Source organism: Ochotona curzoniae, unplaced genomic scaffold (genome assembly GCF_017591425.1).
Source record: "Ochotona curzoniae isolate NIBS_2020 unplaced genomic scaffold, NIBS_Ocur_1.0 scaffold_4701, whole genome shotgun sequence".
In the NCBI taxonomy this organism is placed as follows: Eukaryota; Metazoa; Chordata; class Mammalia; order Lagomorpha; family Ochotonidae; genus Ochotona; species Ochotona curzoniae.
The window spans coordinates 83,518,898-83,543,857 of record NW_024467122.1 but is presented as its reverse complement, the minus strand read 5'-3'; the positions used below and the strand labels follow the sequence as shown (position 1 = coordinate 83,543,857).

General features: G+C 43.1%; 1 protein-coding gene across 1 annotated transcript in view; it reads right to left on the bottom strand.

The window, feature by feature from the left end:
* ARIH1 (ariadne RBR E3 ubiquitin protein ligase 1) overlaps positions 1–24,960 on the bottom strand; it is an 80,988-nt gene that overhangs the window by 44,541 nt on the left and 11,487 nt on the right. Inside the window, exon 2 of the mRNA XM_040969548.1 lies at positions 11,614–11,681. Coding sequence (XP_040825482.1) covers positions 11,614–11,681 — 68 coding nt within the window. The remainder of the gene's footprint in view (positions 1–11,613; positions 11,682–24,960) is intronic.

The window sequence follows — 24,960 nt, the reverse complement described above, 5'->3', positions numbered from 1 at the left end:
AGGGAGGAGAGTCCAAGTGCTTGGACCCCCTACCAACCACTTGCCAAGACCCTGCAGTTCCTGGATTCAGCTTTTCATAAAATATGCATCTGAATACATAAAAGTAGCTAGATATTTTTAGGGTGAAGTGAATAGTATGACAAGTGCTATCTTTGAGATGTAACTAAATTGTAAACTTACTGACAGAAGAAGTAAACACTTAGCACAGTGTTTTGCATTAATCCAGAAGAGACCAGATCCCTGGCCCCGAAAGGATTTAAAAATCTGATTTTTAAAATAGGTGAATTAATACAGCTGGTTAATTATTTATATGCTGTAAAACTCAGGTTTTAATAAATTCTATATTCTTAATACACGAACAGAGTTCTCCATTTAAAACATAATCAATATTCAGATTTCCATTATTTCCCATGAAGGTTGTGTTCTGGCTGCATGTCAAAGCATCAGTCTGCAGACTATCAGATGAAAAACAAATCAACTTATTCCACTCAGACAAGTATGTACGTACTTTTAAAAAATTCTATAGACCACAGTGTATTCCAGAGAAATAATCAAATTATCAATGAAACTGCCAGCACACCATAAAAAGGGAGTTCACATAAACACAAAGTAGACACTACCACTGATGATTCAGAAAATCAAATATTTTCCTATAAATTTCAGGGGAAAACTGCCAAGTTTTATCGGAAAAGTGACAATGTAAGAGATTAGCACTGAACATGAATCCATAAACCAAATAAACATCTAGTCTCACCAAATTTTCAAGCTCGGAAGAAAGGACAAACCTATCACCTGAAATATGACTCCACGAAACGGTCTCCTCACATCCAGAGAACAGTCACGAGATTGGGAGTCTGCAGTATCACAGAAATAACACTCGCCCGGATTCACAGTCTGCTGTCTTCACGACACAATACTCACCAGACATCTTTACAAAGAAATCGAAGTCTACACTACTATTAATTTTCTTGTAGTTTACAGAACCTAAATACTATTTATACACATCATCAACCTCAGAATAAGGAATTTTTAGATATCCTAAACTAGATCAAAAACTTGCCTCACTTCACAGGGGAACACCACCTAAACTTAACTTACATTTTCCTCACGGCTCATGAGGCTTCCAATGGTTTCCTGCCTTACTCTTTTATCAGACCTCAGTATGGACCCACACAGTGACCTTCTGACTCACCAACTGCCTTCCTTTCCTAGTTTCTGACTTGCTTTTCAACCTTGTGTAAAGGTGATTTATTTAATCAGCAAATCTGCAAAAGCCCACTGTGGCTCTTAGGTTTCATACATAGCTTTATAAGCCCTAAAGGCATATAAGTGGTCAAATACCACCTGAACCCCTGAAGTGGTCACCAGAACCCCTAAAGGGGCGGGGGGACACCCAATGTTGCTGTCCTGGGAGGTAGCTGTCAGGTATCCAGTAGCTAGCACCCTGCCATGTACATAGACACCTGGGAACCAGACACATGCAGGGAGTGAATCAGTAGATAGGAGTAAAACACTACCTGTCAAAACATAAGAAGTTGAAATAACCTCTGCATTTAAAAACTTGACTGAAAATGCATGAATGTTATTTGGATCTTTCCTTTGAACTAGCAACCCACCCCATTGTAATCCTTTACTGCAGGACTGTACATTGGCTTGAATTTCCAAGAACTCAGCCTCATTACCTCCTCAGGCAGTCCCCCAGCCTGTCAGGAAAGAACCCTGTGCTGAGTCAATCCCAGAGGACGTGCACAGCTGCCGGAGCCCTCGTGTCCACAGCACCTTTTCATAGACGCTCAGTTCTTCCACGGGATGGCCAACTAGCCCAACTCTCTCAGCTGGTGGTCTCAGGCACCCCTTTTCATATAATAGATATCCACAGTCCCATAATCCGTTCACAGGCTTTCCAGCCTACTCCATTTACCTCTCTGCACTGCTATTTTAATAAGAAATCCTTGATTATCATTGTTCTTTAGAAGTTTCCACATTCTCTTTTAAGATAATGTATAATCCTTTTGTTAGAAAAGAAGTATGTTGGAAGTTTCATTACATTTACATATATTAAAACTACAGTGATTGAAGGAATAATTGATCTTCCCAGACAGCAGCAATGCAATTTTGTTCTATATTATCACAATGCAGACCCTATAATAAGGTCTTTTAATGCTAAACTGACTCCTTTTACTTTAAGCATATATGCATTTTAGAAGAAGTTAATCATTTCATTTGGTTTTTTTAAAAAAAGATTTATTCATTTTTATTGGAAAGTCAGATCTGCAAAGGAGAGACAGAAAGATCTTTTGTCTCCTGATTCACTTCCCAAGTGGCTACAATGGCCAGAGCACAGAAGATCCAAAGCAGAGCCCCTATATGATCCTGGCACATGCAAGGCTAGACTTTAGCCACTAGGTTATCGCGCCGGATTTAGAGGGGGGGGGATTGTTTTCCATCCGCTGGATCACTCCCAAAATAGCTGCAATAGCTTGAGTTGAGCAGATCTAATCCAAAGCCAGGGCTTCTTTTCGGACTTCCCACAATGTAAACGGAAGGTCCCAAGGACTTGGGCCATTCTCTGCTGCATTCCCAGGCCATAAGTAGGTAGCTGGCTCACAAGTGGAGCAGCTGGGCCCAAAACTAGCATGCATATGGGATACTAATGCTTCAAGCAAAGGATTAGCCCGCTAAATCACTGCACTGGCTTTGAGGTCAATCACTAATTTAGACTGCTGGAGAGGAAGAGTTGGGCTCCCACTTGCTGGTTCACTCACCAAATACACATAATTGTTGGAGATAGAACTGGGACTTGAACCCATATATTCCAATGCTGGATGCAGGTGATATAACCACTAAGCTAAACATTGGAGTTATAGCTTCCTGAATCAATTTTAGAACCCATTAAAGAACTTACATTACTTTTTTTTTTTAAATTTCATTGTAACAACAAATTTATGGAAAGAAGAGACAGAATGATCTTCCCTTCTGTTGTTTTCACTCTGCAAACGGTCACAATGAACAGTACTGAGCCGATACGAACTCAGGAACCAAGAGCTGCTTCTGCTTCTCCCACCTGGGTGCAAGGTCCCAAAGACTTGAGCCATCTTCCGCTGCTTTTCCACGCCACAAGTAGGAGGTGGAGCAGCCGGGAAACAAACTGACATCCATATGGAATGGCAGGGCTTGAATGTGGAAGATTACTCAGTTGAGCCACATGCAAGCCTCTGGGCTCACTGTTTTCAATGACTACAACTGTCAGAGCCCTGAATTCAATCCACATCTCCTATGTGCACATAAGGAACTCAAATACTTGAGCTATTACCACTGCTTCCCAGGAACCTGAAGTCAATGGAATTCAGCTTCTCCTTTATAGGACTGGGGCATCTGAACAGCTGGGACAAATGCCTTCCCCACCTTCTATTTCCTTTTATAATTAGCTCTGAACCCATAAACATTTTTGGAAGATTTTGAAATCCAATACAGTATTACTAGGAGTGGCTTATTTAACAATACAAACGAATTCCTCTACTTTAAATCTCACACTAATTGTTACTACATTATACAGCTTCACACTTTAGGGCCAAATGTTGGTTAGAATTTCCTGAAAATAGGGCCCGGCGCGGTGGCGCAGTGGTTAAGGTCCTCGCCTTGCACACCAGGGATCCCATATGGGCGCCGGTTCTATCCTGGCAGCCCTGCTTCCCTTCCAGCTCCCTGCCTGTGGCCTGGGAAAGCAGTCAAGGACAGCCCAAAGCTTTGGCACCCTGCACCCACGTGGGAGACCCGGAAGAGGCTCCTGGCTTCGGATCGGCATAGCATCAGTCGTTGCGCTCACTTGAGGAGTGAATCATTGGACGGAAGATCTTCCTCTCTGTCTCTCCTCTCTGTATATCCGCCTTTTCAATAAAAAAATCTTTAAAAAAAAAAAAGAATTTCCTGAAAATATTCTTGGATTGAAAATTTAATTTTATTGCCATAATATATACATTATACATATAAAAACTACACTGCTTGAAAATTTATTTATTTAAAATGCAGTGTTACAAAGAGCAACTTTTAACTGCCTATTAACCCCACAAATGGCCAAAATGGCCAAAATGGCCAGGCTGGGTCAGGGAGAAACCAGGAACCTGGACCTCCATCCAAGTCTCCCATAAGGTATAGAGACCCAAACACTCCGGCCATCATTAGTGAGTTGATCTGATCAGGATATATCAGAAGCAGTACCAGGACTCTCACGGAAAGTCAGCAATGCAGGCAGCATGTAGGTGATTTATTTAAAGCTTGCTGTTGATCTGAAAGGTAGAATGCCAAGAGAAAAGCATACTGCATTTGCTGGTTCAGTCTCCATATCACTATAATCTCTAGTTCTAGGCCAGGATGTCCAACTCCATCCAGCTCTCCCATGAGAGCAGCAGGGGCCCACGCACCTGGGCCACATTCTATGGCTTTTATTTGCACATTAGGAGGGAGAGATGTATCAGAGATGGAGCAGTCAGGACTCAAACTGGCATTCTGATATGGAATGCTGGTGCTCATTAGTGGTAAAGTAACTTTTTGAACAAGGCAGAGTGACAGAGAAAAATGCAGGAGTGGAGGGAGAGAAATCTTCTATCAGCTGGTTCACATCCCACAAAGAGCTGCAACAGCTTAACACCAGGCCAGGCAGAAGCCAGGAATGCAACTGGGTCTCTGAGGTGAGTGGCAGGAGCTGAGGACTTGAGCCATCAGGAAATATTTTCCTAGGACCAAAGCTTCAACCACCACCACAACTGCTATACCTTACATGTATAAAAAAGAAAACAAATAAAAATTGTTTTGTTTCCTAAAATGTTAAAAATGGCAAAAAAAAAAAAAAATCTTTCCCTGTCCTCATGTGAGTATACTGCATGTGAGTGTTTCATTTTCTTCCAGTTACCTAGTTAATGAGAGTTGTTATAAAAGTTTTTATAAATGTTTTCCCCAGGAGTTGTAGTAAGGTCAATTCTTAGCATTTAGTTGACTCCGAAGTCACTCAGACATGAAGAGCACTCTTTTTTTTTTTTTTAACATTTCTTTTATTTTATTGGAAAGGTAGATTTATAGAGAGAAGCAGAAACACAGAGAAAGATCTTTCAGCCACTGCTTCACTCCCCAAGCAGTCTCACTGGCTGGAAATGAGCTGATCTGAAGCCAGGAGGAGCCAGGAGCCTCTTTCAGGTCTCCCATGTGGATGCAGAGTCCCAAGGCTTTGGGTCATCCTCCACTGCTCTCCCTAGCCACAAGCAGGGAGCTGGATGGGAAGTGGAGCAGCCAGGGCACAAACTGGCTCTTCATATGAGATCCTGGCGTGTGCAGAGTGAGTATTTAGGGCCACTGCCACCATGCCAGGTTTCAGATCCTTCTTTTCCTGTTGCTACTGTAGTTTCAAGTTTGACAAGATTATGATTTATTCCTTCAAATTTCCTTAGTTTTGTCCATTTCCTTCCCTATTTTATCAGCTATCTTTGGAAACTCTGCCATATTCTCCACTCTCACAACACGTCCCTCAAAGAATCAACTATTTCTTCTAATTTATAACAGCGCTCAGGAATACAGGAATCGTACCTTCTTACACAGGTTTATCAAAGTTCCTTCAGTTTGCTGCTTTAGAGAACATCTTTGTTAGTGGCCACTGGGCCACAATCAGAAGTGACCAAGTCGCTGATGAAGCACATACTGCATACTGAAGAAGGGCTGCAAGGGCTGCTGGAAACCCGCTCCTCTCCTGCACCCACTCTTTTTTGTGAAAATCAGATAGACACAAAGGAAGACAGCCTGTGACTTCCTGCACCAACCTTGCCTCAGGAGCAGCTGGATTCCCACTTTAATAGGCTAGAGTTCTCTACATTAAGTATGCTAATATAGGCAATCATCATTTGCCAACTTAAATAAAGGGTTGTTAGACTTAAATACTTTCCTAGGTTGCAAATTATATTCTCTTGTGTTCTTTTTGTCCTTCAGATTGTTCACAGAACAATACATACAGCTCACACATACAGCTGAGGAAAACCAGTACTTAATCAGCGGCCCATAACTTGGGCATTTTCAGCTCTTTTCCAGGCACGTTGACCCTGTGATCTGTTGTTGCAGGTGGCTTAATTCACTAAGCCAAACACAGCTCATCCACCAGAAATTTGTGTTTACCTTAACGTTTTACTTCACAATATTCTGGTGCCAGAGTTCAATTTAAACAAGCTTCAACAACAGTCACAACTGTTAATATACCTTAAAGGCATTCTAAGAAACTACTTTTAAAAAGTTGGTCTCTATCCCTTCTCCACTTAATAAAGGTATTTAGGAAAAAAATAACAAGCAAAGGAACAGGAAAAATTACTTTATATCATGAGTGACCAAGAATTATCTTGTATTTATATAAAACAAAAATTATACACAAGACATAAAAATGACAATCTTCAGAAAGTAATATTACAGAGCAGACACTGAGAACAACAACACTACCCAGCAATCCTCACCTACCAAAGAAGTCAGCTGACATGGTATGGCACAAACAGACTGAAAGTCAGGGCTTGGAGTGTTTTGACTTTAAAAAATTTAAAAAAAAAATTTAATGGAAAAAGTTATAAGACAGAGTGGGACACAGAGATTTCTCTTTTTTAAAGACTTTATTTTTATTGGAAAGGCAGATTTACAGAAAGGAGTAGAGACAAAGATCTTGCTTCTGCTGGTTCATTTCCCAAGTGGCAGAAACAGCTAGAGATGAGCCCATCTGAAGGCAAGAGTCAGTCAGTAGCTCCTTCAAGGTCTCCCCATATGGGTGCAGGGTCCCAAGTCTTTGTGCCATCCTCACTACTTTTCCACACCACAAGCAGGAATCTGGATGGGAAGCGGAGCAGCCAGGACACTAAATGGCACCACGAGAGAATTAGCCAATTGAGCCATTGCACATGGTCCAAGATCTTCTATTACCTGGAAAATAATCCTTCCCCTGCAATGGCTCCAATAGCCAGGGCTGGGCCAGGTTGAAGCCAGAGCTGTATCAGAGTCTCCTATGCAGGTGGCACAAGACCAAGTACTCACACCATCTTCTCCAGCTTTCCCAGGCAAATTAGCAGGGAGCAGGATCTGAAGTGGAATTCAGAAGGGGCAAATTAACCTTCAGTGTCGCCCATTTAAGATCTGCAAAATCTATCAAACTTTCAAAATTATTGCTTTAGTAAAAAATTTTAAAGGGCTCCTGGGGTAAATTATAAATTTTTATATAAATAAAAACAAAAGTATACTTTGTGATTTTCAAAGTTCTTCTGAAGTCATAATGCTGGATATAAAATGCTCTGGATTCCAAAGAACTGAGCAACAGAAAACTATTTTTTTATGCTTTCCAGCCCTCAAAAACTGGAAACCTCCAATTGAGGAATTATATGAATGATTGCAATGTGTTTTAAAAGGTTTTGGGCTTCAGGGTTCACTGTGATGGTTCAATCAGTTAATCCTACACCTTCAAGCATTGAAATCCCATAAGAGTGCTGGTTGGTGTCCCGGCCACTCCACTTCCTTGCTTGTGATCTGGGAAAGCAGTACAGGACGGCCCAAAGACTGTGAGACTGTGAAACTGCACGGGAGACCCGGAGAAGCTCCTGGCTTCGTTTTTGCTCAGTTCCAGCGATTGTGGCCATTTGAGAAGTGAACCAGTAGATCCAAGATCTTTCTGTCTCTCCTTCTCTCTTCAAATTTGCCTTTCCAATAAAATAAATAAATCTCAAAGTATTCCATTTCTTACACAAATATTTGACATATATAATCTAGTCCATGTTTTAATGTAAGTGGTATTTAGTACTGCTTTCCTATTGCAGTACAGTATCTCATAGTTTATGTTTTGAGAAAGTTTCTTCAAGGTCTTATCCTTTTTTTTCCCTCAGCCATCATGACTTTCAAGGCAGAGTAAGGAACTAACCATAGTGAAACATACGTAAAATAATGCTTCCTAGGCTTGTGTTTACAAAGTCACAACAGAAATACAGATTCTTAAAGAGAGCTCACAAGATTTATTATACAAAGCTTAAAAGAAAAATTTACAAATCCAAGAGAATTGCTTTAACCATTATCGACACATACATAACCATATATCCAAACACACACAACCATATATCCAAACACACACACACACACACACACACAGTTTGTCTTCATGAGGAGGACATCATCTACCCAGTTCCACTCTACAAATGCATACAACAGCTGGGACAGGTTTGAGTTCGGAGCCCAGAACTGCATTCAAAGCACAATAGCCAAGGACTGCCACATGGGATGCAACCCAAGCAGAAACTTAATTTGCTATGCCATAACACATCCACACCCCAAAAGCTTTTTTTCCGTATATGATTTTATTGCTCTTCATGGCCTTATCAGGTAGGTTTGAAACAAAGACCTACCTCTACTCATAATCTTCACAAGAAATAGTCACTGGACTCAGAACCTGAACCAACCACAATGAAGAGAAGCTCACTGTCACTATCACCGACTATGACTATTCAATTTTATTTAGTTCTTGTAACACACAGGTTCATAAGCTGAAATCCTAATAACATCAGCAACACCCTGACCTAGAGAAAGTCCAAAACTTTTCTTTTACATGAAAGGCAGACACCTGAGAGGGATCTTACATTCTCTGGTTCACTTCCTAAACACCCACACCAATAAAGGTTGGGCCAGGCTGAAGACAAACTCCAAAACTCAACCCAGGTCTCCTATGTTAGCAGTAGGGACCAAATCACTTGAGTCATCACTGTTGTTGCCCAGAGCAGAGTTGGAAATGTAAACAGGGCCAGAATTAAAACCAGGCACTGTGATGAAGCAAAAAGGCATGCCAGATGGAGCCTTAAACACTGCCAAACACCTGCCCCTAAAAGTTTTTTTTTTTTTTAATGTGTTCAGGAAAATAAAGATAATGACTTCCGTGTTCTCTTGCTCAGGAACAAGCTGGTCAGGAAGCTGAGCCACAGCCTTGGCTTTTAAAGATACCAGAAGAACGGCCATTCTTGGGTTAGGACCACCATGACCAACCACAATGTCAATTCCGTAGAGAAAATGCGCATTGACTTACTCAGAGGAGCAATGGAAAAAAATCGGAAAGTGAAAGGACCAGTTCAAATGCCTACCAAGACATTGAGAATCACGACAAGAAAAACAGAGGACACTGAATACCATGTAAGAAGATGGAGAGCAGAACAGGCTGGGTAACCCTAGTTATCCGAGCTTTGCCAGCAGGTGTCTGGGTGGGTAGATGAAAACAGGGTGGACTCAACCAACAGACCTTAGAAGGATTTTCCGAACCCTGCAGCAGCAAAGTCAACATCATCTTAAAACTACCAAAAGCACTCAAGCAAAACCCTTGCTGCAATATTCTCCACATCAGGGGTTCTAGGAAGACACTGGGTAGACAGCTCTCCTTCCCAGGAGCTTAAGTAAAGGAACATTAAATCAAGTATACATTAAGGTGCAAAGGAGATAGTGACTATCTTGAGAAATAAAAAATTCCTTATGCTGGGTTTTGAAGGACAACTGGGAAAAATGCAGTAAGACAGCCAAGGCAGCAAGTCAGGTCTGGTAAATACAATGAAGCTCCAAACATGCTACTGAGTAGGCACAGAGCTGAAGATGCTCACAGTCCACACTGGAACGCCAGACAGCTACAGCCACTCTGCTTCCTAGTGTTTGTCAGGCTAACTTGGCAGCCTGTATTCACCAGCTGACTTCCCTCATGACCACACTGGCCAGGGTAGGACAGATCAAAGCCAGGATCCTGGGTCCAACAGTGTGGGCCACCTTATGTGGGCATCCATTAGCAAGGATCTTTAGCAACCTGGGGCTCACACAATGTCTCAACTGGCTAATCTCCCCACTGCAAGCACCAGTATCCCATGCAGGCACTGCTTCCAGTCCCTGCAGCTCCACTTCCCAATCCAGTTCTCTGCTTGTGGCCTGGGAAGGCAGCAGAAGCCTCTGTCACCCACTCCCGGTTCCCAGCTTTGACCATTGCAGCCATCTGGGGAGTAAACTAGCGGATGGAAGATCTCTGTCTCTTCTTTTCTACAAGCCTGCTTTTCTAAATAAAGCAAATAAATCTTTAAAAAACAAACACAAAAATCTTTAAATTCCTAATTATCTTCACCGTATTTGAAACAAAAAACTAAAATTACGAGAAACACAAAAAGCTGATACAGCCATGAAGTATCTACCAAAAGGCTCCTATTTTTTATTTCACATTTACCACGCATCAGGACAACGTCTAACAGAAAAAAGCTCTCAGCAGTGTTACAGGACAAAATACAACATGACCTTGGGTAAGTGCATTAAGGTGAGACATGCTGAGAAAGTTCACTAGAGGAGATTCAGTTAAGAACAATAATTCTGGGCCCAACACAGCAGTTCAGTGGCTACAATCCTTGCCTTGCACATGCTGGGATCCTGTATAGGCGCCAGTTCTAATCCTGGCAGCTCCACTTCCTATCCAGCTCCCTGCATGCGGTCTGGGAATACAGTCGAGGATGGTCCAAAGCCTTGGGCCCCATGCACCCGCATGGGAGACCTGAAAGAAGCTCCTGGCTTTGGGTCGGCTCAGCTGTGACCATTGTGGCCACTGGGTGGAAGATGATCTTCTCTGTCTCTCATCCTCTCTAAATATCTGACTTCCCAATAAAAATAAATTGAAAAAAGAACAAAAATTCCTTTTCCTAGCACAGGTGTCATAAACAAGCAAACCTCAAAATAAAGGCTTCCAAAATTAAGAAACACTACTGATTTCAGAAAAGAAAGTCATTCCAATGAGAATAAGAAACACTACGCTGGTGAAGGAGCATTTTATCCTACAGTCCTTCAGGAACCCCGGGAATCTCCAAACTTTAGTTTCCACATCAGTTACAAGGGGACAGTAGTTTCTAGCTCCACAGAACTGTCAGGAAGACCAAATGAAATACGGCAACAGAAGACTTAATCAGTGACAGCTATTACTATTGCAATTAAATAAATTTTTAAAAAATTACCAAGTGCTCAAATTTCTAATGAAAAGGAACAAAGAATGGCTAATCAATAATGTCATTTCTCCAACCCCAATAATTTTTTCCCTTTAGAATCATAAAATAACTTCAGAGATAAAATGCAAAACAAACAAAAACAAAACACACACACAAAACCAACGGAGCAGACTCCTGCCCTGAAAACGAAAGAGCAGTCCAAGCATCTAGCTTTATCGCCAGCAAACCTGGACAGCTTTCCAATTTGGTTTTCACTAAATAAACACCATTAACATGCGTAATTTTTTAAAGAGTAACGACTTTTTTTTAAGCAATTCATATGTTTCAAGAATGGAACAGGTGTTTTCAACTGATTTTCAGTTTTGTATCTCTGGATATATATAAAGAAAACTGAAGCACAGTCCCCATCTCATTTCCAAAATAAAGTAACAAAAATGAATTCTGAACTCCTTAACAAACTTATTGCAAAATATACACATGAGAAATACAGTAAATGAAAGCATTCACTACTTTTAGAGTAGCTTGTTCACATACTGGTATACAAATGACTTCCTTATTTGCATTTGTAATTTAGTTAAAAGATTTCTAAGCAAACAATACCATTCCTTACCTTTCCATTAGCTTCTCTTTATCCCAATTGAAGTGGCTAAGGAGTATTCTTGTGATAGTTGCAGGATTCTGAGGGGTGAAAACAAACAAACAAAAAAACATTTTTAAGGCAATAGCATCTCATTTAATGCCCTTCGATGTTAAACTTAAATTTCCATAATATCCTACCCATATTTTCTTCCCTGGAATATTCCTTTATTTCTTAATGGAACACAAAACTTTAATTATAAAGATCAAGATTACTTAAAGGTATTATGTCGTTTCTGCAGAATCTGCAAACAGCCAGAGAAATTAAATTCTAAAAGGTATTTCACTGTATTAAGTCACACATTAACTTTTTTGTAATTAAGATGACCACAACAAATGCTAATAGTTCTAGCACCCAAAGCACAGAAAAACTCAAAGTGTAAGACATGTTTAACTCAGAAAGTACTCCAGAAATACCAAAAAGCTAAAAGAAAAAAATTTCTACTATGTAATTTACAATGTGTGATCTTAGACTGCTACTTCATTTCTAGAAGGATAAGCTTTCATCATCTCTAGGACAAGCTAGCATTGTGAAATAAAACCAAAGTTTGCTATTCTATCATTCAGGACCAACACCAATGTCTACATTTTCCACAACACCAGTAAGCTTATTAACATAAAACATCACACTACACCACACACATAAGGGATCAGCAAAGCAGGACCCAGGGCACCAAGACACACCTCCAGAGGACCAGCTTTGGGAATCTGTGTGCTCCAGGCATGGGAGGCTCTGAATTGCTCAAGGAAGGATGGAGGACTGCTGAGGGAGAACATGACAGGTAAGAAGTGACTTCTAGTGGACTCCTTCCAACTACACTACTGCACTTGCAGGTGAACAAGGAGGCTGACACCGGGCAGTTTACAGGTGGACATTTTGGGGCCAAACTAAAACACTCACCCATGTGGGAGACCGGTCTTGCAGGGCCCAACCACAGTACAGTGTGGACCATGTTAGGCTGGGCCATGACACTAACCAGCATGTGAGACAATCAGGTCTGGGAACAGATTCTGTAGGGAATCCTGAGTTCACCCCTGTGGGACTACCACAGCAGTTGTTTTGCTCCAAGGCTGGGGACGGTAACCAGCGAGCTAGGCATGACCATGGAACTCACCAACAATCATGGGTACTAGGATTGGGAATAGGCCTGGCTGGTGCAGGCTATAGCACCCACAGGCGCACCTAAGAATTGGGTGTGGAGTGGGCTGGCCACAACATCCATCAAGCACAAAAAAGGCCCGGGGGGGTGGGGGGGAGGTAGACTGTGCTGAGTAAGGGTCTACTATCCACTGGCATGTGTAAGCTCTGGGTCTGGGAGCAGGTCTTAGGTCCACGAGAGTCAGGGGTGGGTGTTAGACTGGGCAGGACTGTTTCACTTGTAGGTAGATGTGTGGATTGGCTCTGGGCACAACTATCACACCTCCAGGTATGCATGAGATCCAGGGAACACGGCAGGGTGGACAGGGCTAGACTGCTGCACACACCAGCAAAAGCTGAGATTGGGGACTAGACAGGATGGGCCAGGCCAGCTGCAGCATCTGATGGTTAAGGCCAAGCCAGGGCATGGATTATGCTTGGCTGGTTAAAAACAACCACTGTTACACACGAGATCTGTGGCTGGGAGCAGGCCTGGTTGGTAGCTAAGGAGATGCCCCTACTGTACTGTGATTCCCACAAGTGAGGACAAGAGCCAGACTGTGGGCAATGAACTGGGTTGGACATGGCTACAGCATGCCTCGGCACAGGTGTGGACTGGGTCTGGGATATGCCAGACTGGGCTAGGCTGCAGCATCTGCTGGTGCTCTCAAGAACCAGGCTGGGTATAGGACAGGTTGGGCAAGACAGGGCTGGACTGTAGCACCCAATGGTAAGAGTCAGGATGGGGGTGGGATGGTCAGGCAAGGCCACTGTACCTGCCAGGACAGGAGGTGGGCCAAATCAGGCTGGGCCAAACACCCTCCCATGTGCATGAGATCTGCCACTAAGAGGTGACCTGATAGTGCAGTGTGGGAACTCCTCTTTTAGGATACGGTCCCTACTTACAAGCACAAAAATCAAGACTGGGAGCAGCCCAAACCAGGCCACCACAGCCAGTTCACAGCAGCCACTGGCAGATGTAAGAACCAGGACAGGGTACAGAACAAGCCAGGCTAGACCGCAACACCAACCAGTCCACATTAGAGCTGGGATTTAGGGCAATCCAAGCTGGGCTACTGCTCAAACACCCATTGGCCTACATGTAAGCTGGTTTAGAGGGAGAGTCAGGCTGATGCATGTATGAGCCAGAGTTAAGTGCAGGCTGGTAGGGTTTTGCCACAACACTATCTAGGCAGGTGCTGGGACTGGGGACAAGTCATGTTAGGCTAAACTGAAGAACACCAGGGAAGTATAAGATTCAGGGTTAGGAGTGGGTCTAATAAGGAAATTGTGGTATCCCTCAGATTGGCTGCAGCTCCCACCAAGTGTGCATGGAACCAGGACTGGGGATGGGACTGGCTGGACAGGCAGTGACACATGGTGGTGTTAGTGTGGGCTGGGTAAGTGGCATCATTTAGGCTGAACTAGGCCCCAACACCCAATGATTTGTACAAGAGCCAAATGGGATGCAGAACAGACCAGACCAGTCTGCTATACACACTGTCAAGCACAGGAAAGGGGCCTGGGGACAGGCTGGTAGGAGTCATCTGTGTAAGCTGCAGCTCCTGCTGGTGTACCTAAAGACCAAGTGTGTGGTGGGTAGCAGTAGGCTGGGCCTCAGTATCTGCTGTTTTGGTAAGACAAGGCTGGGAATACAACTGACCCAGCAACTGCAATCAGCAGCACGTGTGTAGGCTGATGTGAGTGATAAACTGAGTCAGATCCCACATTAGCTGGCAAACACAGGAATCAAGTCTGGGGTCACATCTGGCAAGGTCTCTTTGGGGATCCACGCCCCCACAACTGGATCTCTGGACTCTGAACTCCAACTATGGTGAAAATCACAGGATCTGTGGTCTGACCATGGAATGTATGTGTCAGGTCTGGGTCTCCACAGTTGCTGAAGCCTGTGCAGTGGACAGCATGCCCAAACAGACCTGGGGGATGTGACAACAGCTCACTGATGCCTGGAGAGGATGTCTAGTACCATGGAGGGCAGAACAAATTGGACAACTCCTCTCCTGGCCAAGCTTTAACAGCAAGTATCTGGGCAAGTAAAAACTCTAGGGTAGACTATGTCAGCCAATGGACCATGGAAAGATTTCCACATCCTTGGAGTAACAAAAATAAAGACATCTCAGAATTATCAAAACCATTTGAGCCACTGCCTCAGAGAATATGTCACAGCGTGGACCCCAGAATGTCATCATATGGCCATCCCCCATCCCCAGACACTGATGAGAGCGGCCCTCTCCTCTTCTCTCTCCACTTTCCCCCATTCTTCAACTCTCCCTCCATCCTAACTGGTGGTCCACATGGGCATGCATTATTCTTAACTATGTAAACATCATCAAAAATAAAATAAATCTTATATAAAGAAAAAAAGCTGCACATAGAAAGGGGCGAGGGGCTCGTCCATCTACTGGTCCACAATCTGTATGTCCACCATGAGCAGGGGTAGGCCATAAGAAGCCAGAAACCAAGAGATTCATCCAGATGTGTTTCAGGGGCCCTAACATCTAGACAACCTTCTACTGCTTTTTCCAGGCCATGATCCAGGAGCTAAATAGAAAGTAGCTGGGACATGCAATGGCACCAATACAGGATGCTCACACTACTGTTGGAAGCTTTATCCTTTTATGCTGCAACACTAATCCTAGTTATTTATTTTTTAATGTCTATCTACTGTAGAGTTACAAGGAGACAGGCAGACAGAACAGAACAATAATCCGGGCCCAGAGCGGTGGCTTAGCAGCTAAAGTCCTCGCCTTGAACGCACCCAGGATCCCATATGGGCACTGGTTCTAATCCCATATGGGCTCCACTTCCCATCCAGCTCCCTGCTTGTGGCCTGGGAAAGCAGTCGGGGACGGCCCAAATCCTTGGGACCCTGCACCCGCATGGGAGACCTGGAGGAAGTTCCTGGCTCCTGGCTTCGGATTGGTGCAGCACTGGCCGTTGCACTCACGTGGGAAGTGAATCATCGGATGGAAGATCTTACTCTCTGTTTCCTCCTCTTTGTATATCTTTGTGATGAAAATAAATAAATCTTAAAAACAACAACAAAAGAAAAAACAAAACGAACAAACAAAAAAACAATAAATAATCTACCAGTTCACTCCTGAAATGGCAACAACAACCCATCTGGACCTGGCCAAAGAAAAGGAGCCTGTAACCCCATCTGGGTCTCACTTGTGGATGGCAAGGGCCTAAGAACGTGGACCATCTTCTGCTGCTTTCCCAAGTACATAACCAAGGAACTGAATCCCAATGGAGCCAACTGAATCTGTTGTCTATGTGGGATACCTGTGCTGAAGGTGGCTACTTAAGCCACTGCCACCACCACACCAGCACCACAAAATGCACATCAAAGAAGAAATCCTAAACCATCGATAGTAGAAGTTAGGATTAAAATCTGTATCTCCAAAAGTCAAAACTGCACTAGTGTATCTTGACTCAGACTTCTAGGTATGACAATCTGCAAAATTATATATTAGTAACTAATATTAATATTAATATTACCACACCCATTGAAGACAGAAAATAATTATTTAGTGGACCATAATGTACCTAAAATACTTTTCTAACAAAGAACAGGGGGTTGAATGTAGGGTTTACAAGGTTAAGATGCTGCCTTCATCCTGTACCTGCCAATCTGAATCCCAGATGCTCTGCTTCTGATTCAGTTCTCTGATAATGTGCCTGGGAAATCAGAAGAAAAGCCCAAACAATTGGGCCTCTATGACCCACAAGAGACACAGATGAGTTCTAGGCTCCCAGCTTGACCTGTCCGAGCCCTGGATGTTGGGGCTATCTGGGAAATGAACTAGAGAGATCTATCTCTCACCGGTCTCCCCCTCTGTTATTCTGCTTTTGAAATAAACAAATCTTTTTTTTAAAGTACTATACACAAAATATGAAAGGAAACATAACAAAAGTTTCCAAGATTTCTAAAGCCATCTTTTAAAACATACCAAAATAGCTCATACCAAATGAGTATTAATTTAAAAATACACACACTACAGTCTATATGCAACTTTAAAATGAATTTTCACATTCAAGACTAGATTTCCTCAATGTGGAGTATGTAACAAACTAGAATATTAATAAACACTAGTATCCACCTTTGGAGCCAGAATTTAGGCAGGGGATACTTAAGATCTTTGGTTGCACAAGCATTCTCAACACCCAGCATTTTCACTGAAGACCGAATACAGTCGGCTATATGATTCTTCATTTTGAAAGTCCAAAAACATATTACCAACTTATGAAAACCATGGCTCCTTCCTTTAGATGTGTAATTAAGAAAATGATATAAATCTGCACTAATAAGCTGTCTTCCTCTACAGCCAATACCACTAGAATATGAGAGCACATCAAACAATGCATACAAACACAGAACTGAAAGGAAAGTTCATTCTGGTGCAAAAAATTCAGAAAACCCACATATATTTTGTGCCTTCCAAGAACATTTTGAAGTATCCATGTGTAGTAACACAACTTTCTTCCTGTCTCTCTCTAATATGAAAGCAGGCCCAACTGGATTGTTTTACTGGAGTTAACAAGGTGAAGACAACTAGGACACCCGGCTGGAGAGAACACCCTCCCTCCCCTTACATGCCCCTGCCAAATAAAAAGCAAGCAACCAGGGAAAGAGCAGCTGAGACAACAACTGGGTCCAGGGGAAGAAGACAGAGAACTCAGGAACCATAGTGACAAGACCATTTGGTAACACAACCTTATCATGTAATCTATACAAATGCTTTTCTTCAAATGTTTGCATTAAATGGCTTAAGTCCTTTAAAATTTTTATAATTTTTTTTTATTGGAAAGAGATTTGCAGAGGAGAAACAGAGATCTTTCATTTGCCAGTTCCCTCCTCAAATCTTCCAGGAGCTTCATCCAGTCTCGCACAAGGGCACAGAGTCCCAAAGCCTTGGAGGCATTCTCCTCTGCTTTTCCAGGCAGGGACAGGATGGAAAGCAGAGCCACTGGGACAAGAACCAGTGCCCAAATGGGATTCCAGTGCTTGCAGGTGCAGGTTTAGCTGACTGAGCCATCATGCTGCCTCCAGTGGAAGTGGCAGAAGTTTTTAACATGTGCCTAAACAGGTCTGAGAATTTGGTGTATAAATACTCTCCTATTCTAAACTAGTACAGATGGGCCCGGCGCGGTGGCGCAAGTGGTTAAGGTCCTCGCCTTGAACGCCCCGGGATCCCATATGGGCGCCGGTTCTATCCCGGCAGCCCCACTTCCCTTCCAGCTCCCTGCTTGTGGCCCGGGACAGCAGTCGAGGATGGCCCAAAGCTTTGGGACCCTGCACCCGCGTAGGAGACCCGGAAGAGGCTCCTGGCTTCAGATCGGCATACTATCGGCCTGTTGCGCTCACTTGGGGAGTGAATCATAGGACGGAAGATCCTCCTCTCTGTCTCTCCTCTCTGTATATCCGCCTTTCCAATAATAAAAAAATAATAATAATAAAAAAAAATTAAAAAAATAAAATAGTACAGAGGGAAAAAAAAGTTCAGGAATCACTATTACAATGGCTATAATGTAACAAGCAAAAACATAGAAATATAAAATATATATGTAAATCACACAAATATTAGAATAAAAATCCTGAAATGTCACAGTAACACAACTTTATTTAGCATAGAACCAATTATTTAAAGGAACCAATTACTTTCATCAGAGCAAGGAACGTAAAAATGCAAACATGTGGACAAATCAATCCATCCTTCCTGCTCACCCCCTCACATTTTACAAAACCAGATCTCCTTTGCCAGCAGCTTCTGAGATCAACCAGGTCAATGGAATCAAGCTAGAGCTGGTATCAGTATTCTCTACTTAATCACCTCTTAGTTTAGACAGTATTGTAAAAATAGTGGCAAATGCCAATCTGATTTATTATTTAGGTGCCAAGTAAGCTTATATGTTAAAAATTAATAAAAAACAAGTCCTTGAAAATACTCTGTCATGTCACAGAAGACTCTCCCTTTAGGACTGACAGGACAGGACACAGCAGTTACCTAGTTACTAAATCCTCACCTTGCACATGCTGCGATCACATTAGGGTGCTGGTTCTAATCCCAGCGGTCCTACTTCCCATCTAGCTCCCTGCTTATGGCCTGGAAAAGCAGTAAAGGATGGCCCAAAGCCTTGGAACCTTGTACCCACATGGGAGACCAGGAACAAGCTCCCAGTTCCTGGTTTCAAATCAGCTTAGCTGCGGCCGCTGTGGCCACTTAATCAATCAGCGGACGAAGATCTTCTTGACTCTCCTTTTCTCTGTATATCTAACTTCCCAATAAAAATAAATCTTAAGGAAAAAAAAGATTGACAACATAAAGGATGTGGTGTGCATGTGTGGGAACATGTGTGTGAACGGTCTTTGCATGACTGTCTTTGGAGTGATGCTGTCCTACCTTTGCTGCCGCAGCCCGCCTGTCCTTTGCATCACTGAATTCATACTTCTGGAAGTACCCAAAATGCACTGTAACAGACAGATGGACAGGTCAATGGGCCACAGCGGCAAAGGCCAGAGACAGACTAAATAAAAATCAAAGTAGATAAATGAGCATAGAAAACAGGAAGAAAATATACTACCTGCTTTCTACACTAAAAGACATGAACCTGATGTCTCAAATATTACGCACATACAACCGGCGCCCATATGGGATCCCAGGTGTGCAAGGCGAGGACCTTAACCACTTGCGCCACCGCGCCGGGCCCCATACATCAAAATTTTAAAAGAACAACTTGATTGCTGTCCTCACTCGTTTACATAAATTAGCTCTCACTGAGGTGCAATGGTTTTTGCTATATTCACAGAATAAGGTCAACCATTAATTTAAGAACACTTCATCACTACCCTCAAAAACTCTGAATCTAGGGCCTGGCAGTATAATAGCAGACTGTCTGCATGCACCGGGATCCAATATGGGCGCCGGTTCTAATCCTGGCAGCCCTGTTTCCCATCCAGCTCCCTGCTTATGGCTGGGAAAGCAGTCGAGGACGGCCCAAAGCCTTGGGACCCTGCACCCACATGGGAGACCTGGAGGAGGTTCCTGGCTTCTGGCTTCAGATCGGTCCAGCACCAATCACTGCGGTCACGTGGGGAGTGAATCATCGAACGGAAGATCTTCCTGTCTCTCCTCCTCTCTGTATATGTGACTTTGCAATAAAATAAATAAATCTTAAAAAAAAAAATACAAGTATTTGTTGTCCAACACATGAGACAATTCCACATGCTTGTCTTCCAGAACCTTCTCTGTGCTTCCATAAGAATCCTGAGCTTGGTATGCCACTGACACATTATCCATAAGCCATCGACACATTACATACTATACATATTCTGTAATCTTAATTAATGGAATTATTTTATACTGAAATGTGGATTTTTTTTAACATTCAGACTTGAAACAGGAAGTGTTTTAACAGTAAGCTTGTCTTGCTATTTTCTTCACAATTGTACATATGCAAGACATAAAGAATCTTAAAATTTTATTTATTTGAAAGACAGCGAGAGCAACCTTCCACTTAACTGCTGGTTTACCCCCTTATGCCTTCAACAGTCACAGCTGGACCAGGGCAAATCCAGGAGTCTGGAACTCACTGGGTTCCAGGGCCCCAGCTAACTGCCAACTGAGCCACCCAGAGTCAGCAGCACAGCAGGACCTTGCACGAAGGGACTCTACAGTGGAATGCAGGTTTTACAAGAGGCATTGTCATCTCTGTGTTACATGGCTACCTCTAAGATGTGAAAATTTTAAACCTAGCAGATTTCTGAGTCTATTCCACTCTTGTTTATTATTATTTTTAAAGGTTTATTCATTTTTATTTAAAAGCAGATTTACAAAGAGAAGGGTATGGAGAAAGATCTTCCATCTGCTGATTCACCACCCAAATAGCCACAACAGCCGAGACTGAGCAGATTCAAAGACAGGAACTCCTTCCAGGTCTCCCGTGTGGTGCATGTGCCCAAGGACAGCAATACTCTACATCAGTTATGAGAACAAGTATGTTATTTAATTTCTGTAAACATCTACTTCTTTATCCATAAAGGTTATTAAAAATAGCACCAATAACACAGATAGTGAAAGCACATTGAAAATTCTAAGATCCAGAAAGAAGAAATGATAACCAGGGAAGGTCTTAAGCACTAACGAGTCTATAAAGGGAAAAGCTTGTGAGGCAAAGGAAAAAATATTACAAGAGATAAGAAAACCTACTCTGCTATGCAAGGATAAGCATGAAAGGAGATGGGGCATATTATGAAAAGTCCAATCTATCACAAGAGGGAGTCTTCTTGTGATTTGCATACTTATTAGGACTGCATAACTCATGTCAGGTTCCACTCAGTAAGTCCCTCTTACAGAGTCCCTCCTAACCCATCACTGCCATAGATCCAGACTAACAAGGGTCAGTATCTGCCTTGTTTCCTAAAATCTCAGTGCCCACTGGAAGGTTCTTCTTATCTCAGCTGCAGGGACACCAGCACTTATCAAGGATTCACAAGGGCAGTGTCATTCAAATAACTAATCCTCCACCATTTTGGAGACCAGAAGAAGCTCCTGCCTCAGCTCCAGCAGTTGCAGCCACATCGGGAAGTGAACAAACAGATGGAAGACCTACTCTGTCTGTAAAACTGCCTGTCAAAGTAATAAATAAATTGTGAAAGAAAGAGAGAGAGAGAGAGAGAGACGAAGGAAGGAAGGAAGGAAGGAAGGAAGGAAGGAAAGAAGGAAGGGAGGGAGGGAGGGAAAAAAAAGCAAGAAAAGCAAGGCAAGGCAGGGATAAAGGCAGGCAGAACAAAAGAAGAGAGAGCAAGGCAAAGAAAGGAAGGAAGGGAGAAACAAAACAAAACAAAACAAAACAAAGGGCTAGTTAGTTAAGGTTAAGGGGGCAGCACTGTGGCCCAGCAAGCTAAACTACTACCTACCAGGCCAGGATCTCATATGGGCACTAATTAAGAGATTCAGTGGCTCCACTTCAGATTCAGCTTCCTAATGTACCTGGAAACACAGTGAAAAGACAGAGATACCAGGGCCCATGCACTCATTTGGGGGTGAACTAGTGGATGGAAGATATTCTTTCTCTCCCTTTCTCTGTAATTCTTTCAAGTACACATAAACCTGTTTCTTTTTTTAAGAATTAAGTTTTTTAGGGCCTGGCGGCGTGGTGGCCTAGTGGACGGATTAAGTCCTTGCCTTGAATGCACCAGGATCCCATATGGGCGCCGGTTCTAATCCCGGCAGCTCCACTTCCCGTCCAGCTCCCTGCCTGTGGCCTGGGAAAGCAGTGGAGGATGGCCCAAAGCCTTGGGACCCTGCACCCGCGTGGGAGACCTGGAAGAAGTTCCTGGATCCTGGCTTCGGATCGGCATAGCATCGGCCGTTGTGCTCACTTGCGGAGTGAATCATCGGACGGAAGATCTTCCTTTCTGTCTCTCCTCCTCTCTATATCTGACTTTCCAATAAATAAATAAATCTTTAAAAAAAAAAAAAAGAAAAGAGGCCATTGCAGTAAGTTCCCATCCAGCTCCCTGCTTATGTCCTGGGAAATCAGCAGGGGATGGTCCAGTCTTGGGACCCTGCGCCCACGTGCAAGACCAGCAAGAGGTTCATGGCTTTGCATTGGCTCAGCTCTGATAATTGTGATCAGTTAGAGAGTGAACCAGCAAGTGAAAGATCTTTCTTCTATCACTCCTTCTTCCCATAATTACAATATGCCTTTCCAATAAAAATAATCTTTAAAATTGTTTTCCTGACAAAAATGCTGTCAGCCCATCTCCCTGATTCCTGGAATACTTAGAAAAGGGGGTGGGTGTGTGATCCTGAAGAAGGGCATTAAACTGAATGGCTATAAGCGTCTTGGCTTGCTCAGTAGAGGGGTCATGGCCGACCTGCTCCCCTGTTGCCAATAGCTTTTCCTGTTCTTTGGTTGTAGGTGTTGCTTATTCTGTGCCACCACACAGCATCTGGGTTGGACTGCTGCCACTGGCTCCCGACTCCAGCGTCCTGGAAGGCAGCACCCAGCTAGGAGTCCTGCATTATTCCCAGCCCATCATGGAAGCTACTGGGATGAAGAATCTCTCTCTGCCTCTGAGGAAAAACAAGTTGTCAAAGGACTGCTACACGTGATCAAAGACAGAAAACACTGGAACAGATGATTCAGACACATTCAGCTAATAAAACCTTAATAATAACAATGATTAATATTGAGAACTTGGAGCAAAAGGGATCACCAGAAAATTAAAATCTGGTCATCAGAAAAGAACTGAGATTATGGAACTGAAAAAAGAAACAAAACAAAAAAACAGGAACTGAAATTATGCCAAAGAAGATGTGTTTAATAGCAAATGAGACACAGGAAAAAAACAGATTTGAGACCTGAAACATAAACCAAAAGAAATTATCCACAATGAAGCACAAAAGAAACAGAAGACACATTAGAGCACTAGACAGGAACAGAACCAGCCCAAAGCCCCAGGAACCACAGGAAAGGGGCCCAAGAACTGGACATTTCCACTCCAATGCAAAAGCACCTGAAAAACCAAGAATTAAGCCCAAACATAAACAAAGAAAGCCACAGCTAATGACTTCTTTTTCAGTCTTCTAAAAACAAAGCTAAAACTACCCAAACCACTCAAATTTAAATAACAAAATGCCTTCCCAAAGTGAAACAGAATTGTTCCAGCCGTGAAGAAAACCTCCCAAACTAGAAATGAAAATACACATGCAAATATATTCTTCAAAATGTAAGTGAAATAACACTTATATTAAAAAAGTATGGGCCCGGCGCAGTGGCGCAGTGGTTAAGGTCCTCGCCTTGCAAGCCCGGGATCCCATATGGGCGCCGGTTCTATCCTGGCAGCCCCGCTTCCCTTCCAGCTCCCTGCTTGTGATCCGGGAAAGCAGTCGAGGATGGCCCAAAGCTTTGGGACCCTGCACCCGTGTGGGAGACCTGGAAGAGTCTCCTGGCTTCGGATTGGCATAGTATCGGCCCGTTGCGCTCACTTGGGGAGTGAGTCATCGGACGGAAGATCTTCCTCTCTGTCTCTCTGCCTTTCCAATAAATAAATAAATAAATAAATCTTAAAAAAAAAAAGTAGCCAGAGGCCCGGTACAATAGCCTAGCAGTTAAAGTCCTTGCCTTGAATGTTCACATATGGGTACCAGTTCTAATCCCAACAGCCCTTGCTTGTGGCCTGGGAAAGCAATCGAGGATGGGCCAAAGCCTTGGGACCCTGCACCTACGTGGGAGACCCAGAAGAGGCTCCTGGCTCCAGATTGGCTCAGCTTGGGGAGTGAACCATCAGACAAAAGATCTTCCTCTCTGTCTCTCCTTCTCTCTATATCTGCCTTCACAATAAAAATAAATAAATCTTAAAAAAAAAAAAAGAAGCCACAATGTGCTAGGTACCAGACTACCACAATGAATAAATGAAGTCCCTGCTCTCCTACAGCTTTCATCTTACTATGTAAAGCCAAATACAAACTAATGGAATATGCAAACAGCAACTGGATTAGCTCATTCCTGGGGGGCAAAAAAAGCATTCCATTCCAAATCCTACCATCTTCTGAAATACTTCATCTATGCAGATCTTCTCAATGTTCATGTATTTTTTTATACAAGTTGCTCTGAAATGTTTTCACTTGGGCCGGTGCAGTGACTCAACTGGCTAATCCCCTTCCCAGGTTCCCATACAGGTGTTGGCTTGTGTCCTGAACACTCAGCCTGTGGCCTGGGAAAGCAACAGAGGACAGCCCTGCACCTGCATGAGAAACCCACAAGTGCCTGGCTCAAGGCTTAGGATCAGCTCAGCTCTGCCATTGTAGCCATTCGAAGAGTGAACTAGTGGATAGGAGATCTTTCTACCTCTCCTCTCTGTAAATCTGCCTTTCCAATAAAATAAATCTTTAGAAACCAATTTTTTTTTTTGCCACTTTATTTGAAATGCAGATTGGTTCACTCCCCAAGCGTCCAGGACCCTGAAACTCCATTTAGGTCTCCCACACATGACAGGAACCAAGCACTTAAATCATCACTGCTGCCTCGCAGGCCACACATCAGCTGGAAACCAGAAACAGGGAGCAGACTGGGACTTGAACACAGGGACCCAGATGTGGTGCTTAATGCCTTTATTATATTAATAGAGAGTTACAGCGAGGGAGACACACA